Source organism: Geotrypetes seraphini, chromosome 6 (assembly GCF_902459505.1).
Source record: "Geotrypetes seraphini chromosome 6, aGeoSer1.1, whole genome shotgun sequence".
Classification (NCBI taxonomy): Eukaryota; Metazoa; Chordata; class Amphibia; order Gymnophiona; family Dermophiidae; genus Geotrypetes; species Geotrypetes seraphini.
Window position 1 is genome coordinate 138,265,323 of NC_047089.1, and position 15,336 is coordinate 138,280,658.

At 40.3% G+C, this 15,336-nt stretch overlaps 1 protein-coding gene across 1 annotated transcript in view; it reads left to right on the top strand.

Moving 5' to 3' along the window:
• VWA3B (von Willebrand factor A domain containing 3B) overlaps window positions 1-15,336 on the top strand; it is a 411,842-nt gene that overhangs the window by 193,283 nt on the left and 203,223 nt on the right. The window contains exon 17 of the mRNA XM_033949516.1: window positions 14,270-14,421. Within this exon, the coding sequence (XP_033805407.1) occupies window positions 14,270-14,421 (152 nt within the window). The remainder of the gene's footprint in view (window positions 1-14,269; window positions 14,422-15,336) is intronic.

Here is a 15,336-nt window from a genome sequence, read left to right on the forward strand (position 1 = left end):
CCTTGTTTTTAACTCTCTTGTGGTCATGCCTACATACAATAGATCACACGGACAAATGATCACATAAACAATAAAGGTGGATCTGCAATTAGTGAAATGTTTTAATACATATGATTTTCTATCCTGGGGATTAGTAAAGATTTTTGTTTGTAACGTAATGTCACAGGTGTTACATGAAAGGCACTTAAAATGACCTTTAATATTGTGAGTTGTTGTATCAATTTTCTTAGTGGATGAACACAGAATTTCTTTAAGATTGAGATTTCTAGAAAAAGCAATCCTGAGATTTTTGTTTTCGAAAATTGGATGTAACTTCATAATATCCCAGTTATTCTTTATGATCTGCACTACCTTGTTGCTGTTAGAAAAAAATCTTAAAACACAAGTCTCAGCATCATCTTCCAAGATATTCTTCTTCCCTGTCTGCAATAAAAGATCTCTATTAATGTACTTGGCACGTCGTCTAGCCTGCTTTAATACTTGAGGTGGATATCCGCGTGAGGAAAATTTTTCTTGTAGAGTCTTTGATTGTTTGTTGTATTCCTCAAGCTGTGTACAATTTTTCCGAATTCTGAGCATTTGGGAAAAAGGTAAGCTTTCTTTTAACTTCCTGGGATGGCAGCTGTCAAACTTTAAAAAAGTATTTTTATCAGTTGGTTTGATATAGACCTTTGTCACAAATGAGTTGTTAATTTGACGTATATCAACATCTAAAAAATGTATATGTTCTGTAGATGATTCAATAGAAAAAGATATATTACTATCGCAATTGTTTAACCATGTGTGGAATGATGTTAACTCTTTAAAATTGCCCTTCCACAATAGAAATTCTGTGTTCATCCACTAAGAAAATTGATACAACAACTCACAATATTAAAGGTCATTTTAAGTGCCTTTCATGTAACACCTGTGACATTACGTTACAAACAAAATGAACGATTTGAAGAACTTTCTGTCCAATCAGATGATTCTATTAGGTTCTTCTAACACGCATGCGCTGGCGTCTTTAAAGTATAAAGCGCCATTTTTTATTCAGGAAGACCGTGTAAGAACGTTCTGAATTGTCTACATTGAAGTAAGTTGCTGTGCTTATTGTTTAGATAAACTAACATCTTACGGCAGAGATTATAATGTATTCTTTGTATCTCATTTTTTCTATAGTGTATCCACCAAAACCCTGATGAAGCCGCATATTTGCGGCGAAACGGGTCCCGTCGGATATTGATGATACACAGTGTTACAACGGCATAGTAATTTGTTGCCGCATTTTCACTCTCGAAAAAGCTAAGTGCCTGTTCTTGGCTTATATTATCAGGCTGACTATCATATCAGCTTTTTGATTGTATATTTTCTCTACAGTTTTTGGTCAGCTTTTTTAGCGTCCATAAAATACAGTTTCTTGTGTTGGTTGCATAGCTGACTTTAAATCTGCCCAATCTAGCTCTGGCAGTTAATCAACGATTTAATATCTTTGAAATATTTAGCTCGTTCCAGCATGAGCTATTTTTTAAACTGTAGAGTTTGCTAATAGGTGTATTTTTTGCACATGTTTTAATACACAGCATGAGCCACTTTATTCAGGTTGCTTACAGCACTCGACACTTTATTTCAGTTAGTTGCAGCTTTAGGTATTACTTCTATGCACTAGTCACCTTGATTTAATCATTTGTAGAGAGTTTCAACATGTAGAGAGTTTTTTACATTTCACATGTTAGTCTTTTTAGTCAATCCATTACAAAATATTGGTGAAGGTTTTTATGATCTATGAAAGAAACCCACGCCACCTTTCCACTTTGGATGATTTTATTATGATCCTAGGAGTGGCAACTCTGAGATCTTTTCCTTCACCCAATTAAGAATTTTGGCTATTGTTTTGACTAAATTTTACTTTACACATTGCTCTCTTTGATTAACTTCTTTGCGGATCTTTATGAGTATTAGTTAATCGTTTCTCTTTTTGATTTTTTGATTAATCAACCTTTTTGAGATTATGGCTGAGAGCAATTGGAAGAATTCCACTCTCACATTTAATGACCAAAAAGTTTTTGACATTTTGAATGTCCCTTCTATGTTTGAGCAACAGAGTCAAATAAAAAACATTGACGATTGGTCACAAATATTGAATTTACATAAAAATATTGTTAGAACAGATTTAAACAGTTCCTTTTTGGTAGAATATTGTAAAGTACAGAGGATTCCCAGGGGGCTTAGAGTCAACATTTACCCACAAATTTTTAAGGAGGATAAACAATTTATAGAACAATGGAATATGATTCTAAACAAGTGTTCATTGGACATTATGTTACTTATTATTGAAAAGAGTAGGAACGTTGTAGCTAATTTGATGAAGCAAAAAGATGAAGAATTAGAAAACCTGAAAAGTAATACCACCACAATTGACTTTGAAACACAGATGAAAATGTTAAACGAGAATATTGATAAATTTAAGGAACAACTTAAGAGGAATAAACTAAGAAAATTCCAAAGAGATGAAAAGGACTACAAAGAAAATAGAGTATACTGGTGGACCAATATGAATGATAACGATAAGACAGCCTCAACCAGTACTGTCAGACAATCTCCTAGTCCCCATAGTTCCAGTACAGCTAGTAGATCCTCTTCCAATAACAGCAGCAATGGGTCTGGTAATTTTTTATCCAGAAGAAATTATTCAAAGAGAAGAGGAAGAGGGGGCATCAGATGGAATCAAAGAGGCCGGCCAGTCACAAGGTCCCAAAAACAGTAGCATTGAACAATAATATTTTCAATTTATCTGATAGAGTTTTATCTTCATCTGAGGAGCAAGTTCTTAATTGTGGCCTTACATTTGTACCCTCAAAAAAGTTTGATTCTTTCCAATTTAAGATCGATTTGGAAAGATTTATACGCAAATTAAATTTAAAGCTCTATTTTTATGGCAATAATCAAATTTCCAGTAGATCCATTATGAGACCACACTCTAATTGGTCCCCACCAGGTCCAATCGATAATACACTTACTGTATTTAAAGAAAAAATTTTGAAAGAAATATATGCAATACAGTTTGAGGAACAACATTGCTTTAATAATTTAACCTCTGCACAGAGAAATGCTTTAAAAAATCTGGCTGAAGACCATAATATTATCATAAGGAAAGCCGATAAAGGCGGCGCAGTAGTTGTATTAAATAAAAGTGATTATATGGATGAAGCATTCAGACAATTGAATGATAAAAACACCTATAAAATGATTAAACTTGATCCAACTAAGCGTTTACAAAGTAAAATCAAGAAACTGATTAAAGAGGGATCCGAATCAGGTTTTCTGACATCAAAGGACGCTAGGTTTTTGTTTACAGCTAATCCTACTATACCAGTTCTTTATTTTTTGCCTAAAGTTCACAAAAGTTTGGAACATCCTCCTGGACGCCCCATCATATCCTCCCGTAATTCTCTGCTCGAGCCACTCAGCAAATTTGTTGATTTCTTTCTTAAAGATTTGGCAAGCGCAAGTGATACATTTATAAAAGACACTGCCCATTTTTTGAATATCATTTCATCTATTCCATCTGATGAATTTCCATTTTTGATGGTAACTTTGGACGTTAATTCCCTATATACTGTTATACCCCAAGATTCAGCAGTTCAGATTGTCAAAGATGCTCTTTTTTCTTCTCCCAGGCCTTTTTTGATCCCCCCAGAATTCTTGGTACAATTAACGAGACTTGCTTTAAAAGAGAATTTTTTTGTATTTGATAAAGAGATGTATTTGCAGCTTTCTGGAGTAGCTATGGGGGCAGCATTTGCGCCGTCTATTGCTAATTTGTATATGATCGATTTCGAACACACATGGATTAAAAATTCCCCATTTGAAGATAAGATCTATTCATGGCACAGATATATAGATGATGTTTTTCTATTGTGGAAGGGCAATTTTAAAGAGTTAACATCATTCCACACATGGTTAAACAATTGCGATAGTAATATATCTTTTTCTATTGAATCATCTACAGAACATATACATTTTTTAGATGTTGATATACGTCAAATTAACAACTCATTTGTGACAAAGGTCTATATCAAACCAACAGATAAAAATACTTTTTTTAAAGTTTGACAGCTGCCATCCCAGGAAGTTAAAAGAAAGCTTACCTTTTTCCCAAATGCTCAGAATTCGGAAAAATTGTACACAGCTTGAGGAATACAACAAACAATCAAAGACTCTACAAGAAAAATTTTCCTCACGCGGATATCCACCTCAAGTATTAAAGCAGGCTAGACGACGTGCCAAGTACATTAATAGAGATCTTTTATTGCAGACAGGGAAGAAGAATATCTTGGAAGATGATGCTGAGACTTGTGTTTTAAGATTTTTTTCTAACAGCAACAAGGTAGTGCAGATCATAAAGAATAACTGGGATATTATGAAGTTACATCCAATTTTCGAAAACAAAAATCTCAGGATTGCTTTTTCTAGAAATCTCAATCTTAAAGAAATTCTGTGTTCATCCACTAAGAAAATTGATACAACAACTCACAATATTAAAGGTCATTTTAAGTGCCTTTCATGTAACACCTGTGACATTACGTTACAAACAAAAATCTTTACTAATCCCCAGGATAGAAAATCATATGTATTAAAACATTTCACTAATTGCAGATCCACCTTTATTGTTTATGTGATCATTTGTCCGTGTGATCTATTGTATGTAGGCATGACCACAAGAGAGTTAAAAACAAGGATCTCGGAGCATAAGTCCAATCTCAAGCGAAATAAATGCTCTGAAGTTATCGTTGAACATTGTACTGTTTTAAATCATAAGTTTGATGACCTCCGGTGTCTAGCTGTTGACTATGAGCCCCCAATACAAAGAGGGGGCGATAGGATAAAAAGACTCAAGCAAAGGGAACTAAGATGGATACACAACCTTAACAGCATACATCCCTTTGGTCTAAACACAACTGTTGATTGGTCAGTGTTTCTTTAATTTAAATTTGTTGCTCAACATTATCATTCATTCGAATGAACGATTTGAAGAACTTTCTGTCCAATCAGATGATTCTATTAGGTTCTTCTAACACGCATGCGCTGGCGTCTTTAAAGTATAAAGCGCCATTTTTTATTCAGGAAGACCGTGTAAGAACGTTCTGAATTGTCTACATTGAAGTAAGTTGCTGTGCTTATTGTTTAGATAAACTAACATCTTACGGCAGAGATTATAATGTATTCTTTGTATCTCATTTTTTCTATAGTGTATCCACCAAAACCCTGATGAAGCCGCATATTTGCGGCGAAACGGGTCCCGTCGGATATTGATGATACACAGTGTTACAACGGCATAGTAATTTGTTGCCGCATTTTCACTCTCGAAAAAGCTAAGTGCCTGTTCTTGGCTTATATTATCAGGCTGACTATCATATCAGCTTTTTGATTGTATATTTTCTCTACAGTTTTTGGTCAGCTTTTTTAGCGTCCATAAAATACAGTTTCTTGTGTTGGTTGCATAGCTGACTTTAAATCTGCCCAATCTAGCTCTGGCAGTTAATCAACGATTTAATATCTTTGAAATATTTAGCTCGTTCCAGCATGAGCTATTTTTTAAACTGTAGAGTTTGCTAATAGGTGTATTTTTTGCACATGTTTTAATACACAGCATGAGCCACTTTATTCAGGTTGCTTACAGCACTCGACACTTTATTTCAGTTAGTTGCAGCTTTAGGTATTACTTCTATGCACTAGTCACCTTGATTTAATCATTTGTAGAGAGTTTCAACATGTAGAGAGTTTTTTACATTTCACATGTTAGTCTTTTTAGTCAATCCATTACAAAATATTGGTGAAGGTTTTTATGATCTATGAAAGAAACCCACGCCACCTTTCCACTTTGGATGATTTTATTATGATCCTAGGAGTGGCAACTCTGAGATCTTTTCCTTCACCCAATTAAGAATTTTGGCTATTGTTTTGACTAAATTTTACTTTACACATTGCTCTCTTTGATTAACACATTATACATGTAGCAACAAAAAACAATCACCTTAGATAATTAGGTTATAACCCGTTCAAAGACCTCAGCGGTGCAGACTGTGTGACAGTTGTCATACACAGATTCGCTAGCACCTAAATCTTCATTGGTCTATTTTTGGTGCTAGCAAATCTGTGTATGAAAACTGTCACACAGCTTGCACCGCTGAGGTTTTTGAACGGGTTATAACCTAATTATTGTAGCGTGGTCGGCCCTCAAGACTAGCGGTAACCGGCACACGCTTACAAAATTCCTTCAGCGTGCTTCCCCAAGAGGGAGGAAGACCCTGTTGTGGCTATACTAATCCTGTGTTCAAAAACAATATGGCTTCACACAGGTAGGTAATAAAGCAAAACAATCAAATTTATTCATTCTTCAGTGAGGTCAAAAACAAAAAATGCATAATAATCAAAGTCCCAGTAACAATAATCATAGAAACAAAATAATGCTGCTCATACCAGCCTGGTCTGGTTATATTCTTGAAACTCATATCTTATGTCCCAGGAAAGTCTTAGTTCATAATAGGAATAATGGCATTGCATTCAAACAGTCTCTCAAAAGTCTTCAAAGGAGTCTCAAAAGGAGTGTGTGGCGCAGTGGTTGGATCTACAGCCTCAGCACCCTGGGGTTGTGGGTTCAAACCCCGCGCTGCTCCTTGTGACCCTGGGCAAGTCACTTAATCCTCCATAGCCCCAGGTACATTAGATAGATTGTGAGCCCTCCGGGACAGAGAGGGAAAATGCTTGAGTGCCTGATTGTAAAAACCGCTTAGATAACCTTGATAGGCGGTATATAAAATCCTAATAATAAACTTGATTACAAATCAACAAAACAAAATATGACACACTGCAATGTGCAGCACTTCCCTTCCAAGTGCAGTGGCAGAAGGTTGACGGATTTGCTAAAACGGCTCCTTGTTGAAAAGAGCAAAATAACCCGCAATCCCTCTACTAAGATGTTGGGCAAATCCTGCCCCAGCCTTCAGGATATTCCCACTCAATGAGAGATATTGCTGAAGTTGTTTCAATGCAGCCGAGTCATGGCTTGCTGCAGCCATCTTGAGAAAAAAAAACTTCCAAGCAAACAAAACACTTTGTTAGCACACCTTCCTTGGCTAGCATGCTCCCTCCTGGCCCAATCCAGTCGGGGGGGGGGGGGGGGGTGATGTGGTTCGACAGGGCAGGTGGGCTTGGGCACTCTCCTGCCTGGATCGTTGGGGGGGGATTCTGTAACCGGTGTTGTTTTTGACAGACACCGGTTACAGAATCCAGCTTTTAGGCGAAGGACTGGCTCCTCCTTCGCCTAAAAGCCCTTGTGTTGGATGTTTGGGGCTTAGGCATTTTGTTAGTTCATTATGGACAAAAAGTGTAGACGTCGTGGAGGTATACTTGTAGATGTAGTGGTGATCTGGGCGTTTAGGCAGAGGAAGGCCATTATCAAAACAAAACTCCTTTTGGACGTTTGTTTTGATTATGGACATTTTCCCTGCTTCTGCTTTGAACGTTTAAGGACTTAGGCCAAAAGGGGACTTAGACACTTTTTTTGATTATTAACCCCATACTGTGTATGCTCCATGCTATGCCTTAGCTTCTGGCCTGTTTCCGCCTGGCCGTTTTATGCCACTCCCGGTGTTATCTTCGGGCCGGCTCACTGCTGCAGTGCACAAAGCCACAGGCAGCAGATCCTTGCATGTCCCGTGCCTCATCTAGAAGCCTTCCCTCTGACATTGAGACGTCAGAGAGAAGGCTTCCGGTTCAGGTGCAGGACGCGCGTAGGAGCCACTGACTGCGGCTTTGTGCACTGCGGAAGTAAGGAAGAGGGGAGCCGGCCCAAAGATAACACCGTATCGATCACACTGCAGACCAGCGGATGAAGAACACTGTCTCGGGCCCTGTGGACCAGCACCGGTCCATTGACCAGCGGTTGAAGAACACTGGTTTAGAGGGTGAAGAACTGTTGTGCACAAAAGAGGAGCAGGACTTGGTTGTGATAGTATGTGATGATCTACAGTAAAGGTGGCCAAATAAGTTGAAAAGGTAACAGCGAAAGCTAGAAGAATGCTAGGTTGCATAGGGAGAGGTATGGCCAGTAGGAAAAAGGAGGTACTGATGTCCCAGTATAAGACTCTGGTAAGACCGCATTTAGAATATTGTGCACTATTCTGGAGACTGCACCATCAAAACAATATAAACAGGATGGAGTCAGTCCAGAGGAAGGCTACTAAAATGGTCAATGTTCTTTGTCATAAGGCATATAGGGACAGACTTAAAGATCTCAATCTGCATACTTTGGAGGAAAGGTGGGAGAGGCGAGATATAATAGAGGTGTTTAAATACCTACATAGAATAATTGCACATGAGGAGAGTCTCTTTAATTTGAGAGTAAGCTCCGGAATGAGAGGGCACAGGATGAAGTTAAGAGGTAATAGTTTCAGGAGTAATCTAAGGAAATACATTTTTACAGAAAGGGTGGTAGATGTGTGGAATAGTCTCCCAGTAGAGGTGGTGGTGACAAAGACTGTGTCTGAATTCAAGAAAGCATGGAAAAGGCATGTAGGATCTCTTAGGAAGAGGAGGAGATAGCGGATGCTGTGGATGGACAGACTGGATGGGCCATTTGACCTTTATCTACCATCATGTTTCTCTATTTCTAACTTTTTGTAAATTGTTATCCACAGAGACTTTCAGGTCTATTCATCATATCAGAGATTTACCTAAAGTGTCAACAGTCATGAAATTTTTTGTTAAAACATTCTGCCCAATATTCAGACTGTGGGACATAGCTGATTGTCTCCTGCGATCTGCAGCAAACCTGGAAATAGAGAGCTGCACGGGAACGGGGATGACGGGAATCCCGCGGGACCCGCGGGGATCCCGCGGGTTCCCCCTTTGGGTCACGGGGATCCCGTGGGGACGCCTCCTAGGGTCGCGGGGATCCCGTGGGGACGCCCCCGAGGGTCGCGGGGATCCCGTGGGGACGCCTCCGAGGGTCGCGGGGTTCCTGCGGGGTTGGATCGCAGTACACTGCATTTGAGCCGCGAGGGTAATCTCCTCCTCCTTACCTGCACTGTCGCAGCACACAGCCGAACGGAAGTCTTCCCGATGTCAGCGCTGACGTCGGAGGGAGGGCTTAAGCAAAGCCCTCCCTTCCTCCGACGTCAGCGCTGACATCAGGAAGACTTCCGGTCGGCTGTGAGCGGCAGGGCAGATAGGAAGAAGGCAATGGCGAACGAAAGAGGGGGGAGGGGGCGGTCCGCCCCGAAGAATGTGCACAGCCGGTCAGGTCCCCCGATCGACCGACAACAGGCCCGGCCGACAAACCTCCCTGCCCTGTAGCCGCGAATCTAAATTACCTCTTACAGCAGCTTCAATACTCCAGCTGCTGTAAGAAGGTAATTTAGATTCGCGGCTACAAGACAGGGAGATTTGTCCGACCGGGCCTGTTCTGTTGTCGGTCGGGTGCGGAAACGCCACAAAGGTAAGGGGCAGGGAGGGAGGAAAGGTGGAGTGGAGAAGAAAAGACGCTTAAGGGGGGAGAAGGCCGCTGAAAGCACTGGGGAAGACAAAGGAGTGGAGAAGGACGCTGAAAGGACATGGGTAAACGGGAGGAGGGGGGGGAAGGATGCTGAAAGCACATGTTGAAGACAGAGGGGGGTGAAGGACCCTGAAAGCACTGGGGAAGACAAAGGGGTGGAGAATGCCACTGAAAGGACATGGGGAAAACAGGGGTGGAGAAGGCCACTGAAAGGAAATGGGGAAAACAGGGGGGGAGAAGGCCGATGAAAGGATATGGGGAAGACAGAGGGGGGAGAAGGCCGATGAAAGGATATGGGGAAGACAGAGGGGGGAGAAGGCCGCTGAAAGGACATGGGGAAGACAGAGTGGGGAGAAGGATGCTGCCTGACAGGACATGGGGAAGATGGTGGTTGAGAAGGACACTGGAAGGAAATGGGGAAGAGGGAATGGGGAGAAGACCCTGGCAGGGAAGAAGACAGAGGTGCCAGACTATGGGGGGAGTGGAAGGAAAAAGATGGGTGCCAGACCAATTTGGGAGGGGAGAGAAAGGGAGAGGCACAGTAACAGAGCAAATGGAAGACACAGAGAGAAGAGAGGCAGTGGATGGAAGGAATTGAATGAGAATATGAAGAAAGCAGAAACCAGGCAACAAAGGTAGGAAAAAAATTCTTTTTTTTTTTTTTTTTGCTTAAGGATAAAGTAGTATATTAGTTGTGTTGATAAAAATTTATAAACATTAGAGGCTCTGGTAGAAACCCGTTTACAAAGTATGTATTCTTCCCAATTAATATTTCCAAATTAATAAAGTCTTTTTGCTTATTTTTAAATGGGTTTCTACCAGAGCCTTTAATTCAGTAGCATAATTAAATGAAATAACTATTTCTGTAGTTTATAGGGACGGGCGGGGACGTAGGGGATTCCTCGCGGGGACGTAGGGGATTCCTCGCGGGGACGGGCGGGGATGGAGGAATTCCTCGCGGGGACGGGTGGGGACGGAGGGATTCCTCGCGGGGACGGGTGGGGACGGGTGGGAGTCCTCACGGGGACGGGTGGGGACGGGTGGGACTTTGGCAGGGACGGGTGGGGACGGGTGGGATTTCTGTCCCCGCGCAACTCTCTACCTGGAAATTCAGTGCCGGTGCCATATTTGACGACTGGCTTTGAATTTCAGGGGAGGGAGGGGTGGAGGGTTGGCTTGTTAAAACGTAGCAGTGTACTTCCTTGAATCTAATGGGTTACAGGATCCGAGGCAACATGGCTTTACAAAAGATAAATCGTGCCAAACGAACCTGATTGAATTTTTTGATTGGATGACCAGAGAGCTGGATCGAGGACATATGCTAGATGTAATTTACTTGGATTTCAGCAAAGCCTTTGATACAGTTCCTCATAGGAGGCTGTTGAACAAACTTGAAGGGCTGAAGTTAGGACCTAAAGTGGTGAACTGGGTTAGAAACTGGCTGTCGGACAGACACCAGAGGGTGGTGGTTAATGGAAGTCGCTCGAAGGAAGGAAAGGTGACTAGTGGAGTCCCTCAGGGTTCGGTGCTGGGGCCAATCCTGTTCAATATGTTTGTGAGTGACATTGCTGAAGGGTTAGAAGGAAAAGTGTGCCTTTTTGCAGATGATACCAAGATTAGTAACAGAGTAGACACCAAAGAGGGAGTGAAAAATATGAAAAAGGCTCTGCAAAAGTTAGAGGAATGGTCTAATGCCTGGCAACTAAAATTCAATGCAAATAAATGCAGAGTAATGCATTTGGGGATTAATAATAGGAAGGAACCGTATATGCTGGGAGGAGAGAAGCTGATATGCACGGACGGGGAGAGGGACCTTGGGGTGATAGTGTCCAAAGATCTAAAGGCGAAAAACCAGTATGACAAGGCAGTGGCTGCTGCCAGAAGGATGCTGGGCTGTATAAAGAGAGGCGTAGTCAGTAGAAGGAAGAAGGTGTTGATGCCCCTGTACAGGTCATTGGTAAGGCCCCACTTGGAGTATTGTGTTCAGTTTTGGAGACCGTATCTGGCGAAAGATGTAAGAAGACTTGAGGCGGTCCAGAGGAGGGCGACGAAAATGATAGGAGGCTTGCGCCAGAAGACATATGAGGAGAGACTGGAAGCCCTGAATATGTATACCCTAGAGGAAAGGAGAGACAGGGGAGATATGATTCAGACGTTCAAGTATTTGAAAGGTATTAACGTAGAACAAAATCTTTTACAGAGAAAGGAAAATGGTAAATCCAGAGGACATAATTTGAGGTTGAGGGGTGATAGATTCAGGGGCAATGTTAGGAAATTCTACTTTACAGAGAGGGTAGTGGATGCCTGGAATGCGCTCCCGAGAGAGGTGGTGGAGAGTAAAACTGTGACTGAGTTTAAAGAAGCGTGGGATGAACACAGAAGATTTAGAATCGGAAAATAATATTAAATATTGAACTAGGCCAGTACTGGGCAGAGTTGCACGGTCTGTGTCTGTGTATGGCAGTTTGGTGGAGGATGGGCTGGGGAGGGCTTCAATGGCTGGGAGGGTGTAGATGAGCTGGAGTAAGTCTTAACAGAGATTTCGGCAGTTGGAACCCAAGCACAGTACAGGGTAAAGCTTTGGATTCTTGCCCAGAATTCTTTTGTAATCCGCCTTGAACTGCAAGGTAATGATGGAATAGAAATCCCTAATGTAATGTAAATAGCTAAGAAGGAAAAAAAAAAAAAATTTAAATTGAATCAGGTTGGGCAGACTGGATGGACCATTTGGGTCTTTATCTGCCGTCATCTACTATGTTACTATGTTACTATGGCAGCTAAGTCATAGCAGCCAAATATAGATCTGTTTTTTAGACAGGTCTGTCTGGCTTGTGAACTTAATGGACCAGTTGCTGAATATTGGCAGTGACTGGCTGTGTCGTGCAGCATAACCTGTCACAGGCTATCCACTGAACGGGAGATAGCCAGCAACGTCCCTCTGAATGTCGGCAGATAGGGGCCTATGTGCTATTTAGCTGGCCAAGATCCGTTCCCAGATGGCTAAATAGTGTTGAATATTAGGCCCATTGTTTGTATTTTTGGCTACTCAGAAGTTTTGACAGTAAAAATTCCAGTTGAAAACATTCTTGGAGTGAGAGTGTTTTTTTTTTTTTGGGGGGGGGACTTTGCTTTAGGGATGGTTAGGGTGGTATCTTAAACCCCACGACCTACTGGGATTTAGCCTGGCCCCAGACTGCATCCATCTTGACATTAGTACTCTATTTTGTAATCACCTGGTCCTGGGTACCCATCCAAAAGAGCTTAGCAGGTGCCATGGACTCTGTGAGTGGGACTAGGGTTGCACAAAAGAAATCCATGCAACCAAAACCTTATGCAAAATGCGCTGCTGAGCATTTGTGCCAAACAACTACATTTCAAAGATCAGGCAATGTCTCTCAGGGGAAGTTATCAATGTGGGCTACCGTGAAGATGTTTATTTTACTTGTTAACCTAGATTAATAGTAACTGAATCTCATTGTATAAAAAGGGATCTGTGCTAAAATAACACGTTAGTAGTAAAATAATCTATCTTAATTGTAGCTAGGGTTTTGCCTTTTTGTGACATAAAGAGGAATTTTATTAAATTGTATTAGTTTATTAAAAGAAAATCTATATACCACTTTCCTATGAGAATTCCTATGAGCATCCAAGCTGTTACCGTGGTGGCCGGCACTTAAAATGCTAGTGCGGCTTTGTAAAGGAGGGCCTTTATTATTTAATTACATTTCTTATATACCACTTCTACTTGAGGTGGTTTACATTCAGATACTCTGTATTTCTCCCTATCTGTCCTGGTGGACTCACAATCTAACTATAGTACCTGGGATAATGGAGGGTTAAGTGACTTGCCCATGGTCACAAGGAGCAGCATGGAGATTGAACCCATAACCTCAGGGTGCTGAGTCAGGTGTTCTAGCCACTCCTTCAGTCAGCCACTCTTCTACTCCTTTATAGTTTTTTTACCTGAACATTCATAAATTATTCTAAATGATGGGAATGAGTTTTGAGGGTATGTCTTTCACAGTTTTGATGATGATTGCTAACTTTATTTTCTTGTAACTCTTGCATCTTTTAAGAACTCTCCCTCTTTTAAGAAATCTTTGAAAACATTTCTTTTTAAAAAGATTTTTAATACATAAAAAATTTAGTTGTTTTTTTTTTTTTTAATAAAAAATTCTTTTCGTTTCAAGATTTTTACTACCTCCTCAATGTTTTACCCTTAAATGTGTTTCTTATTATAAGATATGTAACTTTAACCTCCCTTTCCTCCCAATTGTTGTTGGTCTTGTCTAATATCTAATGTTTATATATTTATTGTATGTTTTTATCTTAATTAATTGTATTTTAATGTACATCGCTTTGTATAAAGATATAGCGGTTTATCAAATATTTAATAAACCTTGAAACCTTGAAAACCTTGAATCTTATTACTTTATATTGTGGCTGAAATTGAAATATATATTTCTTTTATTTGCCTTGTTTTTCCCTCTCTTTTTTGTTATGTAATTTCTATATTTCTAAGCTCTTTCAGTATTTTACTGATATATTTTTTGTTGAAATAAAATAAAAATAATGTTATAAATTATTCTAAATGATTAGTATAATTGTGCATTGTCATCCAAAAGGACTTAAAAGGATTAGGTATACGATGCATAAATGTGACACATAAAATGGTTTTATTCACATTTTGAAGTATTAGATCTATTACCACTTATGTCATATCAAATATAGGGTCATTATCGGTGAGGATGTGAAGTCACTTTCAGGGCATCAGTCAGCACCAGAGCTCACTTCGACTTCTTTACAACACCATCAGCCCAGAAGAAAAAGTATTAGAGAAAACCCATCCATCGCCCTTCAAAGGAAGAAAGCTCTGCATGCAGGTAATCATCTTCACAAAGGCTATTTCTTGAGCATTAGTAATACCTGCAAATTGTAATTCTAACACAATGGAAACTGACAAGCCGATATTCAAAGAAAACTATGTTCACCGGCTGCAGCAAATGTATAATATGGCTGTTCATATATTTATTTTTAAGTTATGCAGGTAGTATTGGAAAGGAACAGACAAAGACAGCCAAAAGGAGAGAAGAATGTCACAGTAATAACACTAATGTATTGGTATGGGTTCCAGTATTGTGGCTCCTGCAACATCCTTGTCTTCAGCAAGGTAGCAGTGATTCAGTGAGCAAACATAGTGCCAGTAAACAGAAAAAAAGACGCAATGTGCTTTAAAGCTTGCCCAGCCAGATAAAGTAAATTACTACTACTACTACTATTTATCATTTCTATAGCACTGAAAAGCATGTGCAGCACTGTACATTTAATATGCAATAGACAGTCCCTGCTCAGAAGAGCTTACAATCTAATTTAACCCACAGTCATCCAGTTGTCAGTAATGCTATTGTGAAGTCAGTCTCTAAACAAGCTTCACTGAAACACAAAACTCCCCCTCCTCCTTTCACATGGCAGAAATCCATAAAAACATAAGAATTGCCAAACTGGGACAGACCAAAGGTCCATCAAGCCCTGTATCCTGTTTCCAACAGTGGCCAACCCAGGTCCCAAATACCTAACTAGACCCCAAGTAGTAAAACAGATTATATGCTGCTTATCCAAGGAATAAGCAGTGGATTTCCTCCAAGCTATCTCAATAATGGCCTATCTACTTCTCTTTTAGGAAATTATCCAAGCCTTTTTTAAACTCTGCTAAGCTAACTGATTTCACCACATTCTTCAACTACGAATTCCAGAGTTTAATTACACATTGTATGAAGAAATATTTTCTCCGATGTGCT